This window comes from Rousettus aegyptiacus, unplaced genomic scaffold (genome assembly GCF_014176215.1).
Source record: "Rousettus aegyptiacus isolate mRouAeg1 unplaced genomic scaffold, mRouAeg1.p scaffold_m13_p_8, whole genome shotgun sequence".
Taxonomy (NCBI): Eukaryota; Metazoa; Chordata; class Mammalia; order Chiroptera; family Pteropodidae; genus Rousettus; species Rousettus aegyptiacus.
Window position 1 is genome coordinate 30,193,322 of NW_023416311.1, and position 20,533 is coordinate 30,213,854.

General features: G+C 39.8%; 1 protein-coding gene across 1 annotated transcript in view; it reads right to left on the reverse strand.

The window, feature by feature from the left end:
- LOC107508847 (cytochrome P450 3A12-like) overlaps positions 1 to 18,680 on the reverse strand; it is a gene marked incomplete in the record, with an annotated part of 377,989 nt that extends 359,309 nt beyond the window's left edge. The window contains 7 exon segments of the mRNA XM_036226258.1: positions 2,924 to 3,072; positions 4,336 to 4,424; positions 4,674 to 4,787; positions 10,333 to 10,432; positions 13,037 to 13,089; positions 14,892 to 14,985; positions 18,506 to 18,680. Coding sequence (XP_036082151.1) covers positions 2,924 to 3,072; positions 4,336 to 4,424; positions 4,674 to 4,787; positions 10,333 to 10,432; positions 13,037 to 13,089; positions 14,892 to 14,985; positions 18,506 to 18,576 — 670 coding nt within the window.
- Between the last annotated feature and the right edge of the window lie 1,853 nt (positions 18,681 to 20,533).

The following is a 20,533-nucleotide window of genomic DNA, read 5'->3' on the forward strand; positions in this document are numbered from 1 at the left end:
ATTGACTATATTTACGATGCTGTACTATACATCCCATGACTATTTCTTATAACTGGCAATTTGTACTTCTTAATCCCTTTCAACTTTTTCACCCATCCTCCAAGGCCCTTTTCCATCCGGCAACCAAAAATGTGTTCCCATATCTGTGAGTTTCTTTCTGTTTTATTTGTTTGGTTATCTTGTCTTTTTTAGACTCTATATGTAAGTGGAATCATATGTTTCTGTCTTTCTCGGACTTATTTCATTTAGCGTAATACCCTGTAGGACCATCCATGTTGTTGCAAATGGTAGGATTTCACCTTTTATGGCTGACTAATATTCCCTTATAGGTATGTACCACATCATCTTCATCCATTCATCTATTCATAGACACTTAGGTTGCTTTCATATCTTGGCTATATTGTAGATAATGTCACAATGAACATAGGGGTGCATATACCTTTTTTTGGATTAATTTTTTTAAATTTTCAATTACCATTGACATTAATATTGTATTAGTTTCAGGTACACAACATAGCGGTTAGACATTTATATTACTTATAAAGTGACCCTCCCCGTGTATATATCTTTCTGAATTAGTGTTTTGGATTTCTTCAGGTAAATACTCAGAAGTGGAATTCATGGGTGATATGGTAGTTCTATTTTTAATTTTTTGAGGAACCTCCTTACTGTTTTCTATAGTGGTTGCACCAATTTTCAATCCTACCAACAGTGCACAAGAGTATCTTTTTCTCCACATCCCTGCCAATACTTGTTGCTTATTGGTTTTTGATAGTAGCTATTCGGACAGGTGTGAGGTGATATCTCTTTGTGGCTTTAATTTGCATTTCTCTGATGATTAGTGATGCCAAGCATCTTTTCATATGTCTGTTGGCTTCATGTATGTACTCTTTGGAGAAATGTCTATTCACATTAAGATCAACTGAATTTGGAGAAGGGTTCTAAGGCCATTTAATGGGGGAAAAATAGAGTTTTCAATAAATGGAACTGGGACAAGTGAATAGCCACATGCAAAAGAATGAAGTTGGACTCTTCACACCATATGCAAAAACAAAATCAAAATAGGACAAAGAACTAAATATAAAGGCTAAAACTATATTCTCTCAGAAGAAAACCGGGGGGTAAATATTCATGACATATTTGGCAATGGATTTTAGACATGACCCCAAAAGCACATGGGCAATAAGGGGAAAACACATAAATTGTGCTTCATTAAAATTAAAAGTTTTACTTCAAAGGATACTATTGAGAAAAAGAAAAGACACCTACAGAATGAGAGGAAATTTCTCAAATCTCACATCTGATAGGAAATGTTTATCTAGAATATATAAAGAACTTTACAATGCAAAACTAAAAGACAAACAACACAATTATAAATGGGCAAAGAATTCGAATAGACAGGCACAAAGGAAGATGTCATACGGTCAACAAACATATAAAAATTTGCTCAAAATCATTAGCCATTAGGGAAATGCAAATTAAAATGCAAATGAGATATCATTTCATACCCAGTAGAATGGCCACAAACAAAAAGACAGAAAAATGTTGACATGGTGTTGGTGAGGAAGTGGAGTAACGGAAACCTTCTGTATTACTGATGGGAATGTTAAATGGTATAGATGTTGTGGGGAAAAGTTTTGTAGTTTCTTAATAAGTTAAACAGAATTCAGCAATTCCATCCTTTAGTGGAAGAATCAAATTCAGCAATTCCATCCTTAAGTGGAAGAATCTACAATTCAGCAATTCCATCCTTAAGTGGAAGAATCAAAACCAAAAGAAGCTGAAAAAAATTGCAACAAGTATTCAAACAAAAACCTGTACATGAATGTTCATAGCAGCACTCTTTACAATAGCCAAAAGGCGGAAGCAACCCAAATGTCCATCAACGGATGAATGAATAAACAAAAAGGAGAATGTCCATACAATGGAACATTATTTGGCCACCATATGAAATGAAGTACTGAAACAAGCAACATAGATGAACCGCGAAAACATTATGCTAAATAAAAGAAGCCAGCCACAAAAGACCACATATTATGTGATTCCATCTACATTAAGTGTCCAGCACAGGCAAATCTGTAGAGACAGAAGTAGATTAGTGATGGCTTAGGGCTAAAGAGAGTGGAAGGTGAAAGTTAAAAGGTACAAGGTGCCTGTTCTAATAATTGATATTGTGATGGTCGCACAAATCTTTGAATGTACTAAAAACCATTTTTTCAGTTTGATTGAGCTATAGTTGGCACAGGGTACTGTAGATGCTTAAGATGTACAGCATAATGACTTGATTACATATATTATAAACTAATTACCATAATAAGCTTAGTTAATATAAATAAAGTCATATATTTACAAAGTTTTTCTCCTTTGTTCTGAAACTTATAGAATCTACACTCTTATTTATCTTATAATTGAAAGTTTGTACCTTTTATCCAACACATTCAATTTTCCCACCCTCAACTCCTATCTCTGATAACCAGAAATTATTTCTCGCTTTTCTATGAGCTTACATATTCTTTTAGAGTCTACATATAACTGATATCATACAGTATTTGTCTTTCTCTGTCTGACTTGTTTCACTTAGCATACTGCCCTCAAGAACCATCCATATTGTTGCAAATATGAGGATTTCCGCTCTTTTTATGATTGAATAGTATTACATTTGGTGTACATATGTGTATATGTATATATATGTATATCTTACATTTTCTTTATCAATCTATCTGTTGATGGCACTAGATTATAAAAGTGATAGAATTATACCTTTCAATTGGGTGAATTATATAGAATATGAATTATATCTCAATAAAGATTTTATAGAAGACAGGGAGGAGAAGAGGGAGGGAGACAGGGAGAGAGAGACAGATGGGGGTGGGGAGGAAGAGGAAAGAGAAGAGAAAGAAAATAAATAAAGTAGTCCACATACTTGTTGAGAGAATGAGTGGACGGAAGTTACGAAATTTCGTGAGCTTCTTGATATTTTCCACAAAGGGATCTTGTGGGTTGTTGAGAGAATCGATGTTCACTCCAAAAGATGTGCTAGTAATCACATCCATGCTGTATGCCCCAAAGATGCTGAGTAGAAAAAGAAAGACGAAGAAAATTAAAATGAGCACAACTTTGCTCTCCTTATCCAACACATGCAGCAAGAAGAGCATGTAAATGCATATGCACAGGCAAAGACACGAAAAGGGCCACACGATTTCAAAACCATCTGCTGGATCATCTGAAGAGTTTATGAGGTGCCAGGAATATCGCTGGCCATGTGCTGGGGGTGATGGGGACACGGAGGAAAGATAGACCCTCTTGCGAGCACAAGGAGATCAGTGACAAATGGATGGAGACCCATAACCAGACGAATGACAGTAGTGTGGGCACTAGTAGTTGTATTGTATCTGAGCAGGACAAAACGAACTCATCCTAGTGGAGTCAAGAAACATGACATTGATCTGGGTCCTGAGTCCCCAGAGCGTCTATGCTCAGAGCTGATTGCTCTTCAGCACATCACAGAACAGCAGCACCCTCTTCTGAGTTGCCAGCTGTTGCCAGCAACACCATCCCTCTTTCTCCACACCCCCGCCATGGCTCCTGAAAGACCCACTCTCCTCAACTCCAGTGATTTGAGGTTCCTGTGAGGGCAAACTCATTTCTGTAAAATGTGAGAACTAAGAATGTCCCTAGTTTTAAAAAAATAATAAAGCTCTCCAAAATTGATTTGGGGGAATCCCACAGGCCAGTGATCATGTGTTCTCAGTTTTCTCAATTTACATCTGTTGTTCCTGCGTAACTGAAAAATATCTTACTTTAGACAAGAAATGATACGATCACCTTGCCCAGAGTCTGCACAGGACATTCTCTTTTTTGAGACTAAAGAAAGGAGAAGTGGTGGTAAGACTTAATGTTTCATATTTTGCTGGTATCCCCAGCAAAATCATGAAGGGGTTTAAGGGGCTCCAAGTTCTACATTGTAACTTTCCTGCCCCACCCACTTCCCACCAATACATGCCAAGTTACTTCCCCTGCTCTATATATCAAAATTGTGGTACGATCACATTTCTTCTTAAACTGTGGATTTTTTGTCTTCCAGAATACCCAAGGTGACAATTATGCAGAAAAATGAATCCTGGCTCATGTACATAGGAGAAGACGTTTCTCTAGTGGCTGTCCTGCTTTTTTCGGTGAGTCATCTCTTCTTGGGTGGCCCACAGGCATTGTAATACTACACACCTATTTCTGTTTGGTCATTAGAGTAAGTTGACAGTGGGAATTTCAGCTCCATGGCAGGTAGCTGGAGGATCTGGTACAGAGCTCAAACCCAGCGGCCACACCCTTACTTACTCTTTCAAGGAGATGGGCTTGCCTTTCTCTGCTTCCTTTCTCAGGTTTCTCACCAACTCATCTCCATAGTGGCTAATGATGGGGAACATCTAGACACAAAATATAATAGCACTTAAAGTTCAGTGCCAAGACTCAAATCTAGAAGGACCTGTTTTTTATAAATATGAAGCAATAGGTGACATTTATAATGAATTTTATAATGTCACTTCTAGGACAATTTTTAGAAAGCTCGAATTCAGTATGCTACCTCTTGTGAAGAAACCGTTCTACTTTCTTTTTGTTCTTAGATGAATTCTTTAAGTTTCAAATGAAAGGTTTTTGCTTTTTTCTTTTCTTACCTCCTTGAGTTTTCCACTGCTAAAGGTTGGAGAAAGTAATGTTCGAATTCTCTTCCAGTGTTCATCTTGAGCCACAGTTAAGGCATTTTTCAAAGTTCCAACTGGACCAAGAACCTAAAGTTGAAAGTAAAAGACATTATTCCCTACATAAGTTTTGGAGGTCTCAATAGTTGTGGACAATTTATAAAATGGATATAAATTAGTCAACAAACATTTAATGATTGTCTACTTAGTAGCAGGCCGTATGCTTGATTCTCAATATATATTTATTCCAACTGTCTAGCCTTCTGTGACGGTGGAGGAGACATCCAGCCACCCAATGTGGTATCTGGCTGTTATATTACAGTCTCTTTTTCAGTGCAAATGACCCACGTGGCATAGAAACTTCTCTTCCAGGGGACTAGTTAGGAATAAAATATAGTACGTCTTCCAGGGTTGTGTAGAATGGAAAGAGATTATTGGCAACCTTTGTAAACTGTATGCTGCCTCAGACCAGTTCTATCTTTACTTATGTCTCCAGAATGAGCAACTGGAAAAAGAGATGTCTTAATATGGTGATTTGTTTATAAAATAGTTGTTTATACATAAAAGGTAAGGAATCTATTTGCCGTTCTGAAAAGAAAAAATGACGCGATTACATAAAAATCCTTTTCCCTTACTTTTTCCCACCAGGGATAGAAAGAAAATAAAGAGGTGGTTTTATTTCTCAGCTTAGAACTGGCCTATGAAGTCAACCCACTTGAGATGCTTTCATCCTCGGACTCTATTTTGTTTTAAAATGAGTGTCTCCAATACGCATTCATGATAAAAACTCACCAACTGGACAGAGAGGGAAACTTCCTCATATTGTTAAAGTGCATCTACAAAAACACCCTCCGTTAATATGGCAAGGATGAAAACCTGGAGGGACATCACCAAGATGGCGGAGTAGGAGACTCTAGCCTCCATCACCCCACAAAAAACAAGAATTAGACAGCTATCCACACAAATAAAGGTCTAGGAGAGCTAAGGAATTTGCTTAAGAAGATCGGCAACGGAGTGAAGCAAAAATCCTGAAAATAACTATACAAAGTGAATAGGAAGAGGAGTTTATTTTGCCTGCATCATCCCATTTGTCAGGTCAGCACTGCTCAGTGACAAGAGAGAACTCCCCAGCCTAGAGACTCCCCTTTGCTGAGTAAAGAACAATGGGGCGAGTGACAATTTCCCCCAGCTTTGCAGGGCACAGCACAAGGGCCCGCTTTGGTTTCATTACACCCACTATATGGCATAGGTAAGAAGCCTAGAGGTAGCTAGGTACAAAGAAGAGAAGCAACTACCATATCAGCCGTGCGGCAAAATGATCATGATTTTCTGTATCCTTCTCCGCAGAAGACTGTGTGAGCCCCCTGCAAATTTTGCTGCTAGAAGCTCCAGCGTTTTTCGCATTTGTAAACTCCAGCAGACTGAGTCTTGTCCTGTCACCCTGTCACACTCCACTCTCACCAGAGCTACTCCATGAAGTGCCACCATCCTGAGCCCTGGGATTCAGGCCAGCAGCCAGCACTGTCATATGTGACTGGGTATGTGCATAACACCAGCCTAGTCCCCTGCATCTATTCAGGTGCCTGGAGTTAACCCTGACTCCTGTCAGTGGACTGATCTGTCACATGTGCCCATAGCTACCCCTTATAGCTACACACCTGCACAGTGTGAGCCTCAACACAAGAACCAGCCTCTACTGCTGTGTGTCCACCAGAAGCTAGCCCCTGTAGCCATGTGAATGTACACGATAGCCCGGGCACTCAATTCTACTTCTGTGCCCACATTTGGCCCCAGCCCCTGCCACTGGTTCTGGCCCTTACCATCGTTCATGTGCCTGCAGTTCGCCCTCACTGATAAGCATTTGCATGCCATCAGCTTTCGCTACCATTGCCGCCCGGCTGAGTCCCTCACTGCTGGAGTTGTTGGTACTGCTAAAGACCCTAATAGCCCTTGCCACTACTGTGAACCCTCAAAAGCACTTGCTATCAAGGATCATGTAGTTGGTGATGTGGTAAACCCCAGTTGCCTGCGCCAGCCATGCCCTATAGACCTGGAGCCACTACATTCTCCATACAATATCAACTTATATCACTATACTGATGGTCTCAGTACAGTCCTGTATGGCCCAGCCCCAAAGTAAAGGTCTTTCCTTATTGAAGTTAGATCATAAAGTCTGTAAAAGGCGACTACTTCTGCAAATGAGCAGACACTATTTCAAGACTACAGGGACCACAAAGAATGAAGGAAAGATGACACCACCAAAAGAACACAAAAAACTTGTAGTAACTGACCTCTAAGAAATGAAGATCACAAATTACATGACAAGCGGTTGAAAATAATTGTTCTAAAGAAGCTCAGAGAGCTACGAGAAACACAGAAAAAGAGTTAACATGATCGTTTGATGTCCTGTTCCCTGATTCTTTATGATCCCTATGTGTTGCAACGGTGTCTGTGCATTGGTATTAACCAATGTTATCTCAATAAATTTAATCTTAAAAAGTTTAACGAAATAGGAAAAATTACAAAAAGGAGAAGTACCGCGAAGAGCTATGAAGCATAAAAAATTACAAAAAGAAAATCTGAAGCTCAAGACTACGATGACTAAATTAAATGAATGCAACACAGAGCTGCAGGAGCAGACTCAATCAAGCAGAAGAATCGGTGAGCTCAAATATAGATCATTTAAAATTATCCAGTCAAAGGAAGAAAAAAGGAGGAAAAGGAATAAAGAAAAGCATTTATGGGATACCATTAAAGAAAACAATATCCACATTATTGGAGTTCTAGAAGGAGGAGAGAGAAAGGGGCAGAAAACTTATTTTACGAAAGAAATTAAAAATAGATTATGTTAAAAACTCCCAAACCTGTAAAAATACATGGAACTCTGGCCCGTGAAGCTCAAAGGTTTATCTAAAAAGACCTCAACAAGACATCGTAATAACACTGTCAAAAATCAAAGACAGGGAATCTTGAAAACAGCAAGAGATCGCTAAGCTAGGAACATGAAATCATATGAAAGTATAAAACTCACTGGCAAATGTAAGTAGTCAAAGTCAAAACACAGTAATATTATTATGGCAGTGGAAAAATAAATCATTCCTAACTCTAGTGTAAAGGTTAAAAGACAAAGTAATTAAAAATAAGTATAGCTAAAATAATTTTAATGGACATTCCATATAAAAAGATATAAATAATGACATCCAAAACAAAATGGGGAGGGGCCAGTAAAAACATTTAGTTTTCAGAAAGAGCAAAGTTGAGTTGTTATCAGCTTAAAATAGACTGTGATATCCATAAAATATTTCATGTAAGCCTCCTGGTAAACGCAAAGCAAAAACTTATAGTAGATATAGAGAAGACAAAGAGAAAGGAATCAAAGCATACACTGTAGAAAATTATCAAAGCCCGGAGAAAGACAGTAAGAAGAGAGGTAGAAGGAACAAAGAATCTGCGACACACCTGGATTAACAAAATGGCAACAGTAAATCTTTGTCTATTAATAATTTCTTTCTATATAAGTGGACAGATGAATGAATAAAGAAAATGTAGAGTGTACATACATACATACATACATATATACATACATACATACATAGAATGGAATTTTATTTAGCCTTAAAGAAGAAAGAAATCCTGCTATTTGCAACAATATGGAGGAACCTGGAGGACAACATACAGAGTGAATTAAATCGGACACAGAAGGACATATATTACAAGATTTCACATATATGTGGAATCTTAAAAAACAGTCAGACTCATAGCAACAGACTAGAATGGTGGTTATCTGAGCCTAAGAGGGAGGATATTGATCAAAGGGCACAGATTTCTAGTTATAAGATGAATAAACTCTGGAGAGCTAATACACAGCATGGTGTCTATCGTTAACAACACTGTTGTATACTTGAAATTTGCTAAGACAATAGATAGATCTTAAGTGTTCTTACCACACACCAAAAAAAAAAAAAAAAAAGGTGACCATGAGAGGTGATGGGTATGTTAATTCATTTGTGGGAATCATTTTATAATGTATGCATATATCAAAATATCACATTATACACCTAAATACATACATACACTTTACTGTCAAAAATAAATCTATAAAAATTTCAAAACAGAGAAAGACTGAATGCTCCCCCCTAAGATCAGGAATAAGGCAAAAATCTCCATTCACACCACTCTTATATAACATCTTACTGGCAGTCCTAGCTAGTGCAGTAAGAGGACAAAAGAAAAAGAACAAATAAAAGACATACAGATCGGAAGGGAGAAATTAGAAGTGCCCCTATTTTCAGTGACATGATTGTCAATGCAGAAAATCTTAAGGAATATGGAAAGAAAGCCTCTAGAACTAACTAATATTAGCTCAGCAAGGTTGTAGAATACAAGATCAACACATAAAAATCAATTGCATTTCTATACAATAACAATGAATATCTGAGAATACATTGAAAACATAATATCATTTACAATCGCTCCAAAGACAATGAAATACTTTAGGTGTAAATCTAACAAAACGTGCATAAGATTTCTATGCTGAGAACCACGAAATATTGCTGAAAGGAATCAAAGAAAACCTAAACAAATGACAAGACATACTGCATTCATGGCTTGAAAGACTTGGCCGAGTAACAATATAGATTTTCTCCAAGTGGAAATATGATTAATTTAAATTCTTATCAAAATCACAGCAGTTTTGTAAACATAGGTCAGCTTATTCTAAATTTGCATAGAAAGGCAAAGGACATAGAATAGCTAAAAAATTCTGAAAAAAAGGTGGGAGGATGATTCATTCTGCATGCTGAGGCTTATCATATAGCTACAGTAATCAAAACTGTGTGGTAATTAATGGTAGAGGATAGATACATAGAACAATGAACACAACAGAGAATGAGAAATCCACGCAAATAGGCCAAACTGAGTTTTGACAATGGTGCACAAGCTACTCAAGGAGGAAGGGTAGCCTTTTCACAAACAGTGCTCCAGCTATTACACATCCACAGGTTAAAAAAAAAGAAAAGAAATAACTTTGATCTAAACCTTTAGACAAAAATCAGAACAAAATGGATCACATACTTAAATGCAAAACACAAAACTATATAGCATTTAGAAAAATAGGATGAAATCTTCAGGGCCCAGGGCAAGGTGAAGAGTTGGCAGACTTAGCATCAAAGGCACAACTCATAAAAGGAAAATGTGATAAAAATTGGCTTCATCAAAATTAATGTTTGCCTGACAAAGACCTTGAGAAGAAGAAAAGAGAAGCTACACGCTATGACTAAAAATATAATAAGAGGGAACCTTATGGTGTTGGAAACGTTCTGTATTTTCATCGTGGTGTAGTTACACACATCTACATACTTTGTGTCGAGCAACACACACACACAAATGACCGCACATAAGACTGATGAAATCTGAATAAGTTGTGTGGATATGTCAATGTTAATTTCCTGCTTTGATATTGTACTGTAAGTTCTACAAGATATTACCATTGAGGGAAACAGAATGAAAGGTACATGACATGAGACCACCTTAAATTTTTATTGGCTACTTCCCGTTAATCTGTAACATTTTCAAACAAAAATAGAATAAAAAATTAATTAATTAATTAATTAATTACAAAAGAATAAATGCCTACCCGCCGGTTTGTGAACACAGAATAACATTCTTTCACTAGTACTGTTTTGATCATGTCTGGATCCGTGATAGCCAACACAGGCTGTCGACCATCATAGAACCTGTTTGGGGAAAACAGAGCGATTAATTTTAACAAGCCAATTTCTGCAGCTGGGGTCACTCTGGAAGTCCGGACTATAATTCGCTATTACATAATTCATCTTTCTAGAAATTATGGTCAGCAATAGCATTAGGTGGTGTATAGATGAGTATTTCCTATATCATTCTCCATAATTTTTTGTACGTTTCAAGTCTTTAATTATCACAAAATTAATTAGGCGAGTAAATAGTCAAAGCAAGTAAGTTATCTGAGAACAGAAAAAGTGAGAGTCCACCCACTCAGCCATTAAAAAATATACTTTTGAAGCTATATCACAACAAGAAAAATGCTTGGAATTTGGGTGGTAAACACACAATACAATATACAGATGTCAAATGATAATGTACACTTGGAAATGATATAATTGTATTAACCAATGTTACCCCGAGAAACTTAATTTAAAAAAAAAAAAAACGTGAAGAGAGCATATGCCTTCATGTTAGAGAAAAAGTGTAGACATACTGATCACAAATATGTAAAAATGTGTCTGCAAATGAAAGACTGAAATGCTCAAAACTATATACTAGGAATACGAATGATTTTTTTACCCTATTTTCTAAACTTTGTTTACTAGTTTACAGTTTCTTAAAGGGATTAATATTATAACTATTAAGGAGGAGTCCTTATTAGAATCAAGGTTAGAAAAATATAACAGGACAAGGAATAAATAAATACAGAGGAAAGTCTGGCTCTATGGCTTGGCTGGTCAAAGCGCTTGTCCACTAAAACACAAAGGAGTGCGTATAGTGAATTTTTACATGTTTTCTTTTTATTATTTATATTTACTCCATATATAGGCCTAAGGGGCCCTCAGGTCCATGTAGGTGACATCTGTCAGAGGAAGCCCAGCTTTGACACACGTACCACAGAAAGTTGACTTCCTATGTGATACATTCCAATTGGGCCTGTCCTGACTGGTTTACTACAAGTTTAATGGCATTGTCCTATGGAATTTTATTTTTTACTATAAATCCTTTGCATTACCTAGAACAAAAAGGAAGATGTTCCACAAGGCTTACCTATTCTTTGGTTGACTTCACAGAGGAATTTCAAATGGTTTCATGAACATACATTAAAATGGATGAGAACCATGGCACTCAATGCTGCCCATTTCAAAAGCATGTTCTAAACCTCAGAAGGTTTAAGTGGGTGTAGAGTACATTTAGTGCAGTGATATAAGTTATTGAGGTGGCACTTAGAAGACGAGAAGTATGGAGGGGTGAAGCCTTCTCCCACTTGCTTTTATCATACAAGCACCCTGCTACACCTCCCCCGCTGCTCTCACTAAAACACCAGACGCTCCAAAGAGAAACAGCAACTGCAACTGCCCGAGGTAACTCTGCAAAATCCTCAAGTCCATCAGCCCGCCAGGAAACAGTGTGGTTTAGAAATATCCTACATCTCACATGGAAGCAACCGAAGTGTCCTACGATAGATGATTGGCTAAAGAAGCTGTGGTACATTTGTACAATGGAATATTACTCAGCCATAAGAAGAGATGAAATACAGTCTTTTGCGACAACATGGGTGGACCTCGAGACAATCATGCTAAGCGAAAAAAACCAGACAGAAGAAGTTGAAAATCCCATGATATCACTTATTTGTGGGATATAAACCTAAAGGCAACAAATGAACAGGACAAACAGAGACTCATGGACATGAACAATGGACTTTTGGTTACTAGATGGTAGGAGGTGGGGGAGGAGGGAAGAGGGAGATGGGCTAAAGGGGGTCAAATATATGGTAGTTGAAGGAAACTGGACTTTGCGTGGTAAACACACAATAGAATACATAGATGCCAAATTATAATGTACACCTGAACATTGTATAATTGTATTAACCAATGTTACCCCAATACATTAATAAAAATACATACATACATACATACATACATACATACATATAAACATACATAAAATCAGTAGACTAGAGTAGATAAACAATACTTGTATAAACTAAATTTCCATTGGAAAACCTTAGCTTAAAATTAAAAAATAACAGAACCCACACTGTGGAGAAAGTAAAAAAGGCTGAGCAGAAATGGTTTACTATTCTGTTTACCTTGGTTTACTATTCTGTTTACCTAAAGCCACAGCCATTTCCAAAAGGACATATAAATCAAATTTTAATTTAAACATGTTTGGCTTTTAAGTAACAGTGATTCATGTGGAAAGGGGGAATGACATGCATTTATGAGCTTATATTAGAAGGGTCTGAAATAATGCATTTTACCCAATTAAAGGTGACCCAAGGAAGAGAAAATGGAGAAGAGGGGATAATGAGGCCCTGGACAGAGAGTGATGCTAGGAGTCCCTAGACCATCAAAGTCTGGACAGCAGTGCTAACCTGCAACTCTACAGCTGGATTCAGATTGCACACCGAACACCTGGTGACCTATCAGATTCCTGGTGGAACAAGCTTCCAAAGCCTTTGTAATAGGTGGCTTCATTCTAAGAGGCTTTGGTCTGAGACTGTGTTCCACAAAAAGGGTGGGGTAGGGGGAGGTGGGGAAGAGGGCTTCATCAGAACAGCAAGTATGTCCAGCGGAAGTTTCCAGAATACTCACCCCCACATATTTCCATACTCTTTATAACATTTCTTGTCAAAATCCCATAAACCCTACAAGGAGAAACAAAATTAGATTATTACTCTAAATGTGCTAAACTGTACCTCTAATTGAGACAAAAATTACTCGAATCTCTTAAAATCAGACTTCCTGTCTTGCACTGGCAGATAGAGGGAAGCCTTATTCGGAGGTGTCTTGGAGAACAGATGGAAAACAGAGGAGAATGTTGAAATGGAGAATTTAGTCAATCTTGAATTTTCTTCAAGTGGTGTAGATACTGAACCACTTACCCCTTGTCTATGATACTGAGTAACTGCTTGTCTTTCTGAAGGGTTTTGGATGTGCCTGCATTGTTTCTAAAATCTCATAAATCCCTGGATTGTTGCCTCCATGGACATTGAGAACGGAAATCGAGGGACACTAGGAATAACCTGCACACTCTTTGATCTCCTGGTTAAGGATTCTTTTCGTTGGTCTCATGAGCCACCTCTAGAATTCTAACAGAATTAGTAAGTTGAAGATACCAGTGACCTCTTTTAGTCTAGCAGAATTAAACAAGTCTAAGACATGTTTGTTGAGAGAGATATTGAGTGAGGGAATGACTAAATGACAAAGTCGATTTGCCTTCCAGTTTTCCAGCTCAGAACAGAAAAGACAGGGAGGTGGCACCCTCCACCAGGGCAGAGCAGATCAAGACACTTTCTCCGAGTTTTACTTCTGTAACTTAAAAAACAAATCTTCCTGTAGCTGTTTCATGTACGATCTGTGATGTTTTAACCATATAAAAGAAAGAGCTAGAAATGTGGTCTTGGGGTGTATCTATAAAGAGGTGATTTGAGAAAGGTGGAAAAAATTATTGCTTTTTCAGAAGGGAAAAGGTGTGGGATCTACTTAGACTAATAGGGGCACTGAAGACCTCAGGAGAATTAGGATCTGAGAAACAAGCCTCTGGTCTGCGGGAAAGGAAATCTGACGTAGAGAGCAGTCTTTATGCAAGGCTCTGCCTGCTGGCCACCCAGACATGAGCTTATAACCTTCTGTCCATGCATCAGGACATGGGGAAGTACCAGGGTTGGATTAACCACAAAGGTACACCATAATTCACAGTCATGTGTCACCTAGTACATTCCATTAGGGCAAACTAAATTTTTAATAATGTTGTCGAATCTCCTATCTAGTGATTTAGTATAGTAATTCTGTTTTCTTTTTTAAAGAAAAAAATGCAGAACTCATTTATAGTTTAAATAGTCAATAGGTGGCCACCATCTTGTCAGTTATACACACTCCCTGCTCAGACTCACCCATAGGGCGCCGCCTCTGAGGATAAAGATGTAGAGCTGAAAGCTTTTGTTCCATCTCTCGAGTCCCCCAAAATCATCATGGGCAGCAAAGGATGAGTTAGGCCCATGGAAATAACGGCAGAATTTAGCAGTTCTTAAGAGAATTCAAGAACGTCTGTGCAAATTACCCGATAGTGAACACTTGATTGCCTGATACGCCAAAGTTTCAAAGCTACCCAGGAGGAAGGGAAAAAAAGTGAGGGCTACCAGGAGCCTCTGCCTTCTTGGGACTCTGCACCTGGCAGAAAGAAAATCTTCACCACGATGCTCACAAGTTAAAACGTCAAGTCCTGTGCCGAATCAGCCAGAGGGCTCTCTGTCCAGCTGATACAAAACCTGAGGCTCCTAACAGTAATAGAGCCCTGGGGTAAACCTGGCCCAGTGCTGAGTGGGTCATATGATGCCCTTTCTGGAACAGGAAGCCTCAGAACTTCCTCCTGAGGAGTGCATTTTTACTATGGAACTCTGCTGGGATTTGCAACCATAAGGTACAAAAGAGGGAGCCTAACACTCACGTTTCGATAGGACAGAATAGTTCCAAAAAAAGGCAGAGGTGTAGGCCCGGGAATTCCCAGCTTCTTAAATATTCCATGTGTATAGGTCCCATATCTACAAAGCAAAAGAGATTGCCAGGTCACAGGGATTATGCGATAGATGCTGGTGCTAGCCAGTCACTGACTCAGAACCAGAAGTGTCAATCTAGGGAGGTACCATGTAGACGATAAATAATAACGACAACTCCAACAGCAATAAGTACATCCACTCATCATCTCCTTTCCCACCTCGACTGTGTGACCTAGAGAATGTAATGACGATTAGCTTAACAAAGCTGAAGACTTCAGGGTCCCAATCCTAGAGTGACTACTTGATAAATGTTTCCAAATTGGAGTGCTCCAGGGGTTCGGTCTGGAATTCTTCCAGGAAATACACTCATGACTTATACTAAGTTGACTCTTCCATGATTTTGGAGATTCTTATTCTAGGTTTAAAAAATGGTGTGTGTGTGGGTGGGGCATATTCTGCTCGAATGATGAAATTTTGCTAAACTCAATAACAGAGAGTTACTGAGAACCCACATTATTCTTTCAGTTCGTTCAGTGACTTTTATGCTTTTCCTTCTCGCTATATCTTGACCCTGTTGTAGAGTTTGGTTCTTCTTAAATACATTATCATAAAGAGGCCTTGGAATAGCCACAGTTTACTTATTTCTCAGAATAAAAACTGTGTTCAAAGCTTCCATCATCCTCATAGAAATGTGGTGCCTCTCAGCTACACCCAATTCTCTGTTGTCAGGCAGTTTGGTTGACTTGATCTCTAGAGAAGGGTCATTGACAATTCGTTCCCTGAATGAAACTGTATAAAGCATCCAATGACTAAAGAATCCATTTCCAGGCCATTCTTTCCCTCACGACATCTGGTCCTTCCATCTTTGATGCTGCTAAGCACAGTACCAGGCTCACTCATTTTTCAAGTCGGTTACTCATAAAGTAGTTAGTTTATTGCCTCTGTGTGTGAGTCATCTCAAAATCTCATTACGCTGGCGCTTCCTATGGCAGACCTGCCTGCAACTGATCTTTCACATGTCACGTGTGGAGTACCACAACTGGGGGTTCTAGACATTCACAAGCCTTCCCACTCTGGTGTTACCGAGAAATGGCGGAGTACAGGGAAAAAAGAAGCTGAGGAAAAAGACTACTGGCGACCATTTTAAAAAGGAATTTTGTAGGCCTAAAAGCTAACCTCAGAGAGGCAAATTAGGAAAGTGTGGCTGAAACACAAGCTCTGTAAATGGTTGACTACACCTTACAAATGCTTTCAGCTAAAAGAAAGACGGTCTTCCACACTTCAGTACCTGCTTGTGGATAGCAAAAGAGACATTATATAACATAAAATGAATAACCATAAGTGTTCAAGAGTTGAATTAAGACCTTATGTCCTCTTCTTTGGAGGCGATCCTTTAAGAAAGCATAGGTTCCAATAATTCTAATCTTATAATATCTGACAAAATAAACCTCAAAATTGCATGAAAGGACTTGTGCTACAGGACACAGTGGAGGCACTTCAGCCAGGCCCAGCTGGGTTTTTGGATCCTTCCTCCAGAAAGTTGGCGGAAGTGTCTGTACCGACCGTTGAAAACTGGTTTACTCTTTGTTAGTCCCACCCTGGTGTTTTCTTTTCCCTTGATAACCGTGGCAAATCAAACACATTTCTGCTTCTAAACTTTCGACTTGTTACATGAACTCTCCAGTGAGGCCAAAAAATTAAATAAATGTGTCAGCAACACTGATCCCGAGGGAAGATCTGGTCTAGTGTCTAAACTCACATGGTTCCATATTCCAGCTTTCCTCTTTTGGGGAGAGTAATGCTGCTTTTGGTACAAACGAAGGGGCTAACAATAAGGCCAATCACTTCCATTGCATTTGCACGTGTTGGCATAGGAGGGCATTATCTCTGCTACAACAACTGACTCTTGGTGGTATCTGTCTTCTAAGGCTACAGTGCTGTTTAACCATTGGTGGCAGTAGTGACAGCTCCACTGCCAGACAGACCACACAGTGTGACTTCGATGGCACCCCTGTCCCCTAGTTTCAAGCACAGGAGATTCCTACCCTGCCGCCCTGTGAGTGACCTCCGGTGGGACCAAGACTGAGAATATCTAGGAGAAAGAGTCTCCCATTCCAACCAGACTGCGACATGGATGCCTCTCTTATCATCACTGGCTCACAATCTCGCCACTCACTTGCACTGTGAGATCAGCTAGGCAGATATTTCTTTTAAAAAAACGTGTACAATCTATGTCGTAGACGTATATATTTGTACACCTGACTGACTTCATGGCATTATTCTAGAAGGGTGAGGTTATTCATACACTTTTGTAGCCACAAATTCCAAATGAATGGCCTTCTTTTATCCTTCAGAAAGAACATGCTGTAAATAGTTTTATGGCAGTAAAAAAGTCTAGTATTAAATAAGATGAAATTAAATGTTATCAATTAATTGAAAATGTTATCATACAGAGAATATGTTGCCACAATATCCTGAATCTATAACACTTCATTCAAAGAATTAATACAAAGTTTGTATTTTCTGTATTCGTGTCATCACGATTTCTATCTCTTCATGAAAGTGAAAATGAGACGTGAAGGGGGACTTCCCAGCCTCGACATCAAGAAAGCTCCTCTCCCAGCCTGCTCCACGATGCCAGGAATTCACCCTTGAAGGGACTTCCTCTGCTAGATGGTTTGATTCATTCTCCTGTACTGTAACTTAATGGAAAAAAAATCCAAATTGGCTTATGGGTTTGTGGCTTTGCAAGCTGTCCACAGATTTCATATTGGGGAACATAAATGTCTATACTGTGGCCAACCCTCCCCAAAGACCGGAAGGAAATGGTAAAAGAAAAGAATACAATCTCATAATTTCTGCCAGGTTTTTCCTGCTCTATGATTTCATTTAGTGGTAAATAGTTTTACCTATAACAGGGGTGGGGAATGAATCTTAGGAGGGGAATGCCAAGGGAGGGGCACAGAAAAGAGAGAAAAGCCAAGTGTACTTAGATGGGTGGAGTAGTGTCCAAGTCCCCCATGAAATCTTGGGCATACCCTAGTGCCTTGTGTAAATGATGCCAGACAGTGGGAGGGAGGGGAGCAGGAACCGCTCTCGCGACACAGGGGCCAATCTTTCCAGACATCTCTTGCAGTAGACACAGAACTCGGAAAATGAAGATAATGAAACAAAAACTCAGGCCACACCCTCCTGCCTCCAGGATAACCAGAGCTGAGAAGGGGATGAGGACCCCGCTGTTTTTATCTGCCTCTGCTGAATTCTGGTTAGTCTAGGTCCATGCAAACTGGCAGCCAATCAGAAGATCATCTCCAGGAGCAAATAATGTCACTAAAACAACCAAGCTACAGAAAATAGGAGTTGGGGATTGATGGGGTGTTGCTTCTTCCACAGATCAGGGTGACATCAATAATAACCCCTTTGTGTCTGTGTACCCAACATTTAAGCAACTATCCCTTCATTAAGTGTAGGAACTTCAAGAGACATAAGGGAAGGTGGAGCGAAGGGCACCGCTTAGCTCCCCAGGTCCAAGATTTAGAGGTCACAAGCCTGAACAGTTACTCACAGATAGAGGAGCACCAGGCTGGTAGCCAGGAGAACCCAGGTTTCTGTCGAAAAGCTTGGGATCAGGTCCATGGCCACTTTCCTTTTGAGGTCCACTCCTCTGAGTTTTCCTTTCAGCCGTGTGTGCCTTTCTTTTCAGACCTATGCATGCAGAGCTTCTCGTCTTCCTGGTGGATATGCAGTGAAACTGGGTATTTATGTGCTGCGTAAGGTGGTGGGGCTTGAGTAGCAGCCAGTAGAAGGCCCATCTCTGCTCAACCTGCAGCTGCCCTCTCCACCTTGATAGTTGGCAAAGCATTATGGACACTCCTATTTTGACCTTTCTTGAGTTCATTGTTGTTTTTTATGTTGTGATTGGAAATCTATACAGAACACACCCAGTTTTAACAGTGAGTCCAAAGATTACAGAAACATAATAAAAGCTGCTGGCGTTAAATTTCTAACCTGCCCTTGACACCATGGCTGCCTGTACTAAAAAATGAAATCTTTCAAATAAGCTATGTCTACAGATCTGTACCCATGCAGTTGCCTGTGCCAAGGAATGTCTGTGTGCCTCCTAGAAGGCTCCTGCCCAGCCTTCAAAACTGAGCTTAGACAGAGCCCCCTCTGTTGGAGTCTTTTGTAACTGACCTCCTAGACCAGATAGAACCACCTCCTCCTCTGGACAACTTCTCTTCCTTGCACACAAATCTATTATTGTCCTTTCTACCCTCAGCACCACTGCTGGTCTCCACGTCAAGTCTCATTAGCAGATTGAGAGCTTCTCAAGGGCACAGTCTGGTTATTAATCACCACTATGTCCCTAGTCTCTAGCAGAGCACTTTATACAAAGTGGGCATTGAGTAGGGTTGCCGGAGTTGAGGTGATTGATGTGAGTTGTTGGGTGTCCTGTGCGTCCTTTCCTTGTGGCTCCTGGGTGACCACACCATCTTCCTGACTGTTAGTGCAACAAGAAGGCCTGGCTGTGCCTCGGTGTCCATCACTGCAAGTTCAGGCTGATCCATCAGGATTATGTGACGAGGGGCCCCTGAAGGAGAGGCAGTACGTGGACGAGAAGGCGATGACTAACCAATGGAACCAGTTCATCCTGTTTGCTGTCCCAGCCCTCAGCGGGTCCTGCAGTAGACAGACAGATTTAAGATCAGAGAAAGGCTTTCTCTTTCTGGAAAGATCACGAGTCCAAGAACAATGGTTGTAAAGTGAACAGCAGCCGAAATGCCAAGTGGACCCCAAACACCTTAGCCACCAAATACATGGCAAATCTCACTATGGACAGCACTCATAGCATGCGGGACTCCAGAGGATGACATGAGCTTTCTTTCTTGGGCAGAGTGGGTCAGAGCATATGGCTTCCTGCTTTTTGACCGACGGAGGATTTTCTAATGGGCAGTGAGGAGCTGGTAGGAGGAGGCCTATAATAGCAGTCAGTGTCACCTTTAACTCTCTGCCCCCCGCCAGATTCCTGATGGGAGAGAGCTGAGGTCTGAGAGTCTGTAAATTCCACCAGCTCATTCTCATCACTCAGACCCATGTTCTGTGTCTGCTTGGCCTAAGAAACCATGACTTATGTCAAAAACAAAACCTCAAATATACTTAAAAGTTAAAGAAACAGAAGACACTAGTACTGTGTTTGTGCCATCCTTCTCTCTTTATCCATTCTCACTTTCAGGCCATCTGCAGAAAGTGATAGACTCACCCACAACCAATTCTTTAGGGCCCTCTGGCTTGAAGGTCCCCAGGGCTGCCTGACACTCAACTGAGTAGGTGGACGTCTCAATGGTCAATGTAGTAAGTCCCAACTATCTCACTCACTTTCTTACTTACTTGGAAGCTTGTCATGCAACCCTCGATTTCTACCATCATGGCTTGTCATATCTGGGTTAAGGCTTTCTCCAGGAGGCACCTGTTAAATCCCACAGGTGCCACTAGAAAGTATAGTGCGCAAATGTGTCTATTCATCAGTGCATTGATTCAAGGCCAAGTGAGTGAATGTTCTGCATAGTTATAGTGGCAGGCTGTGGACTACAAG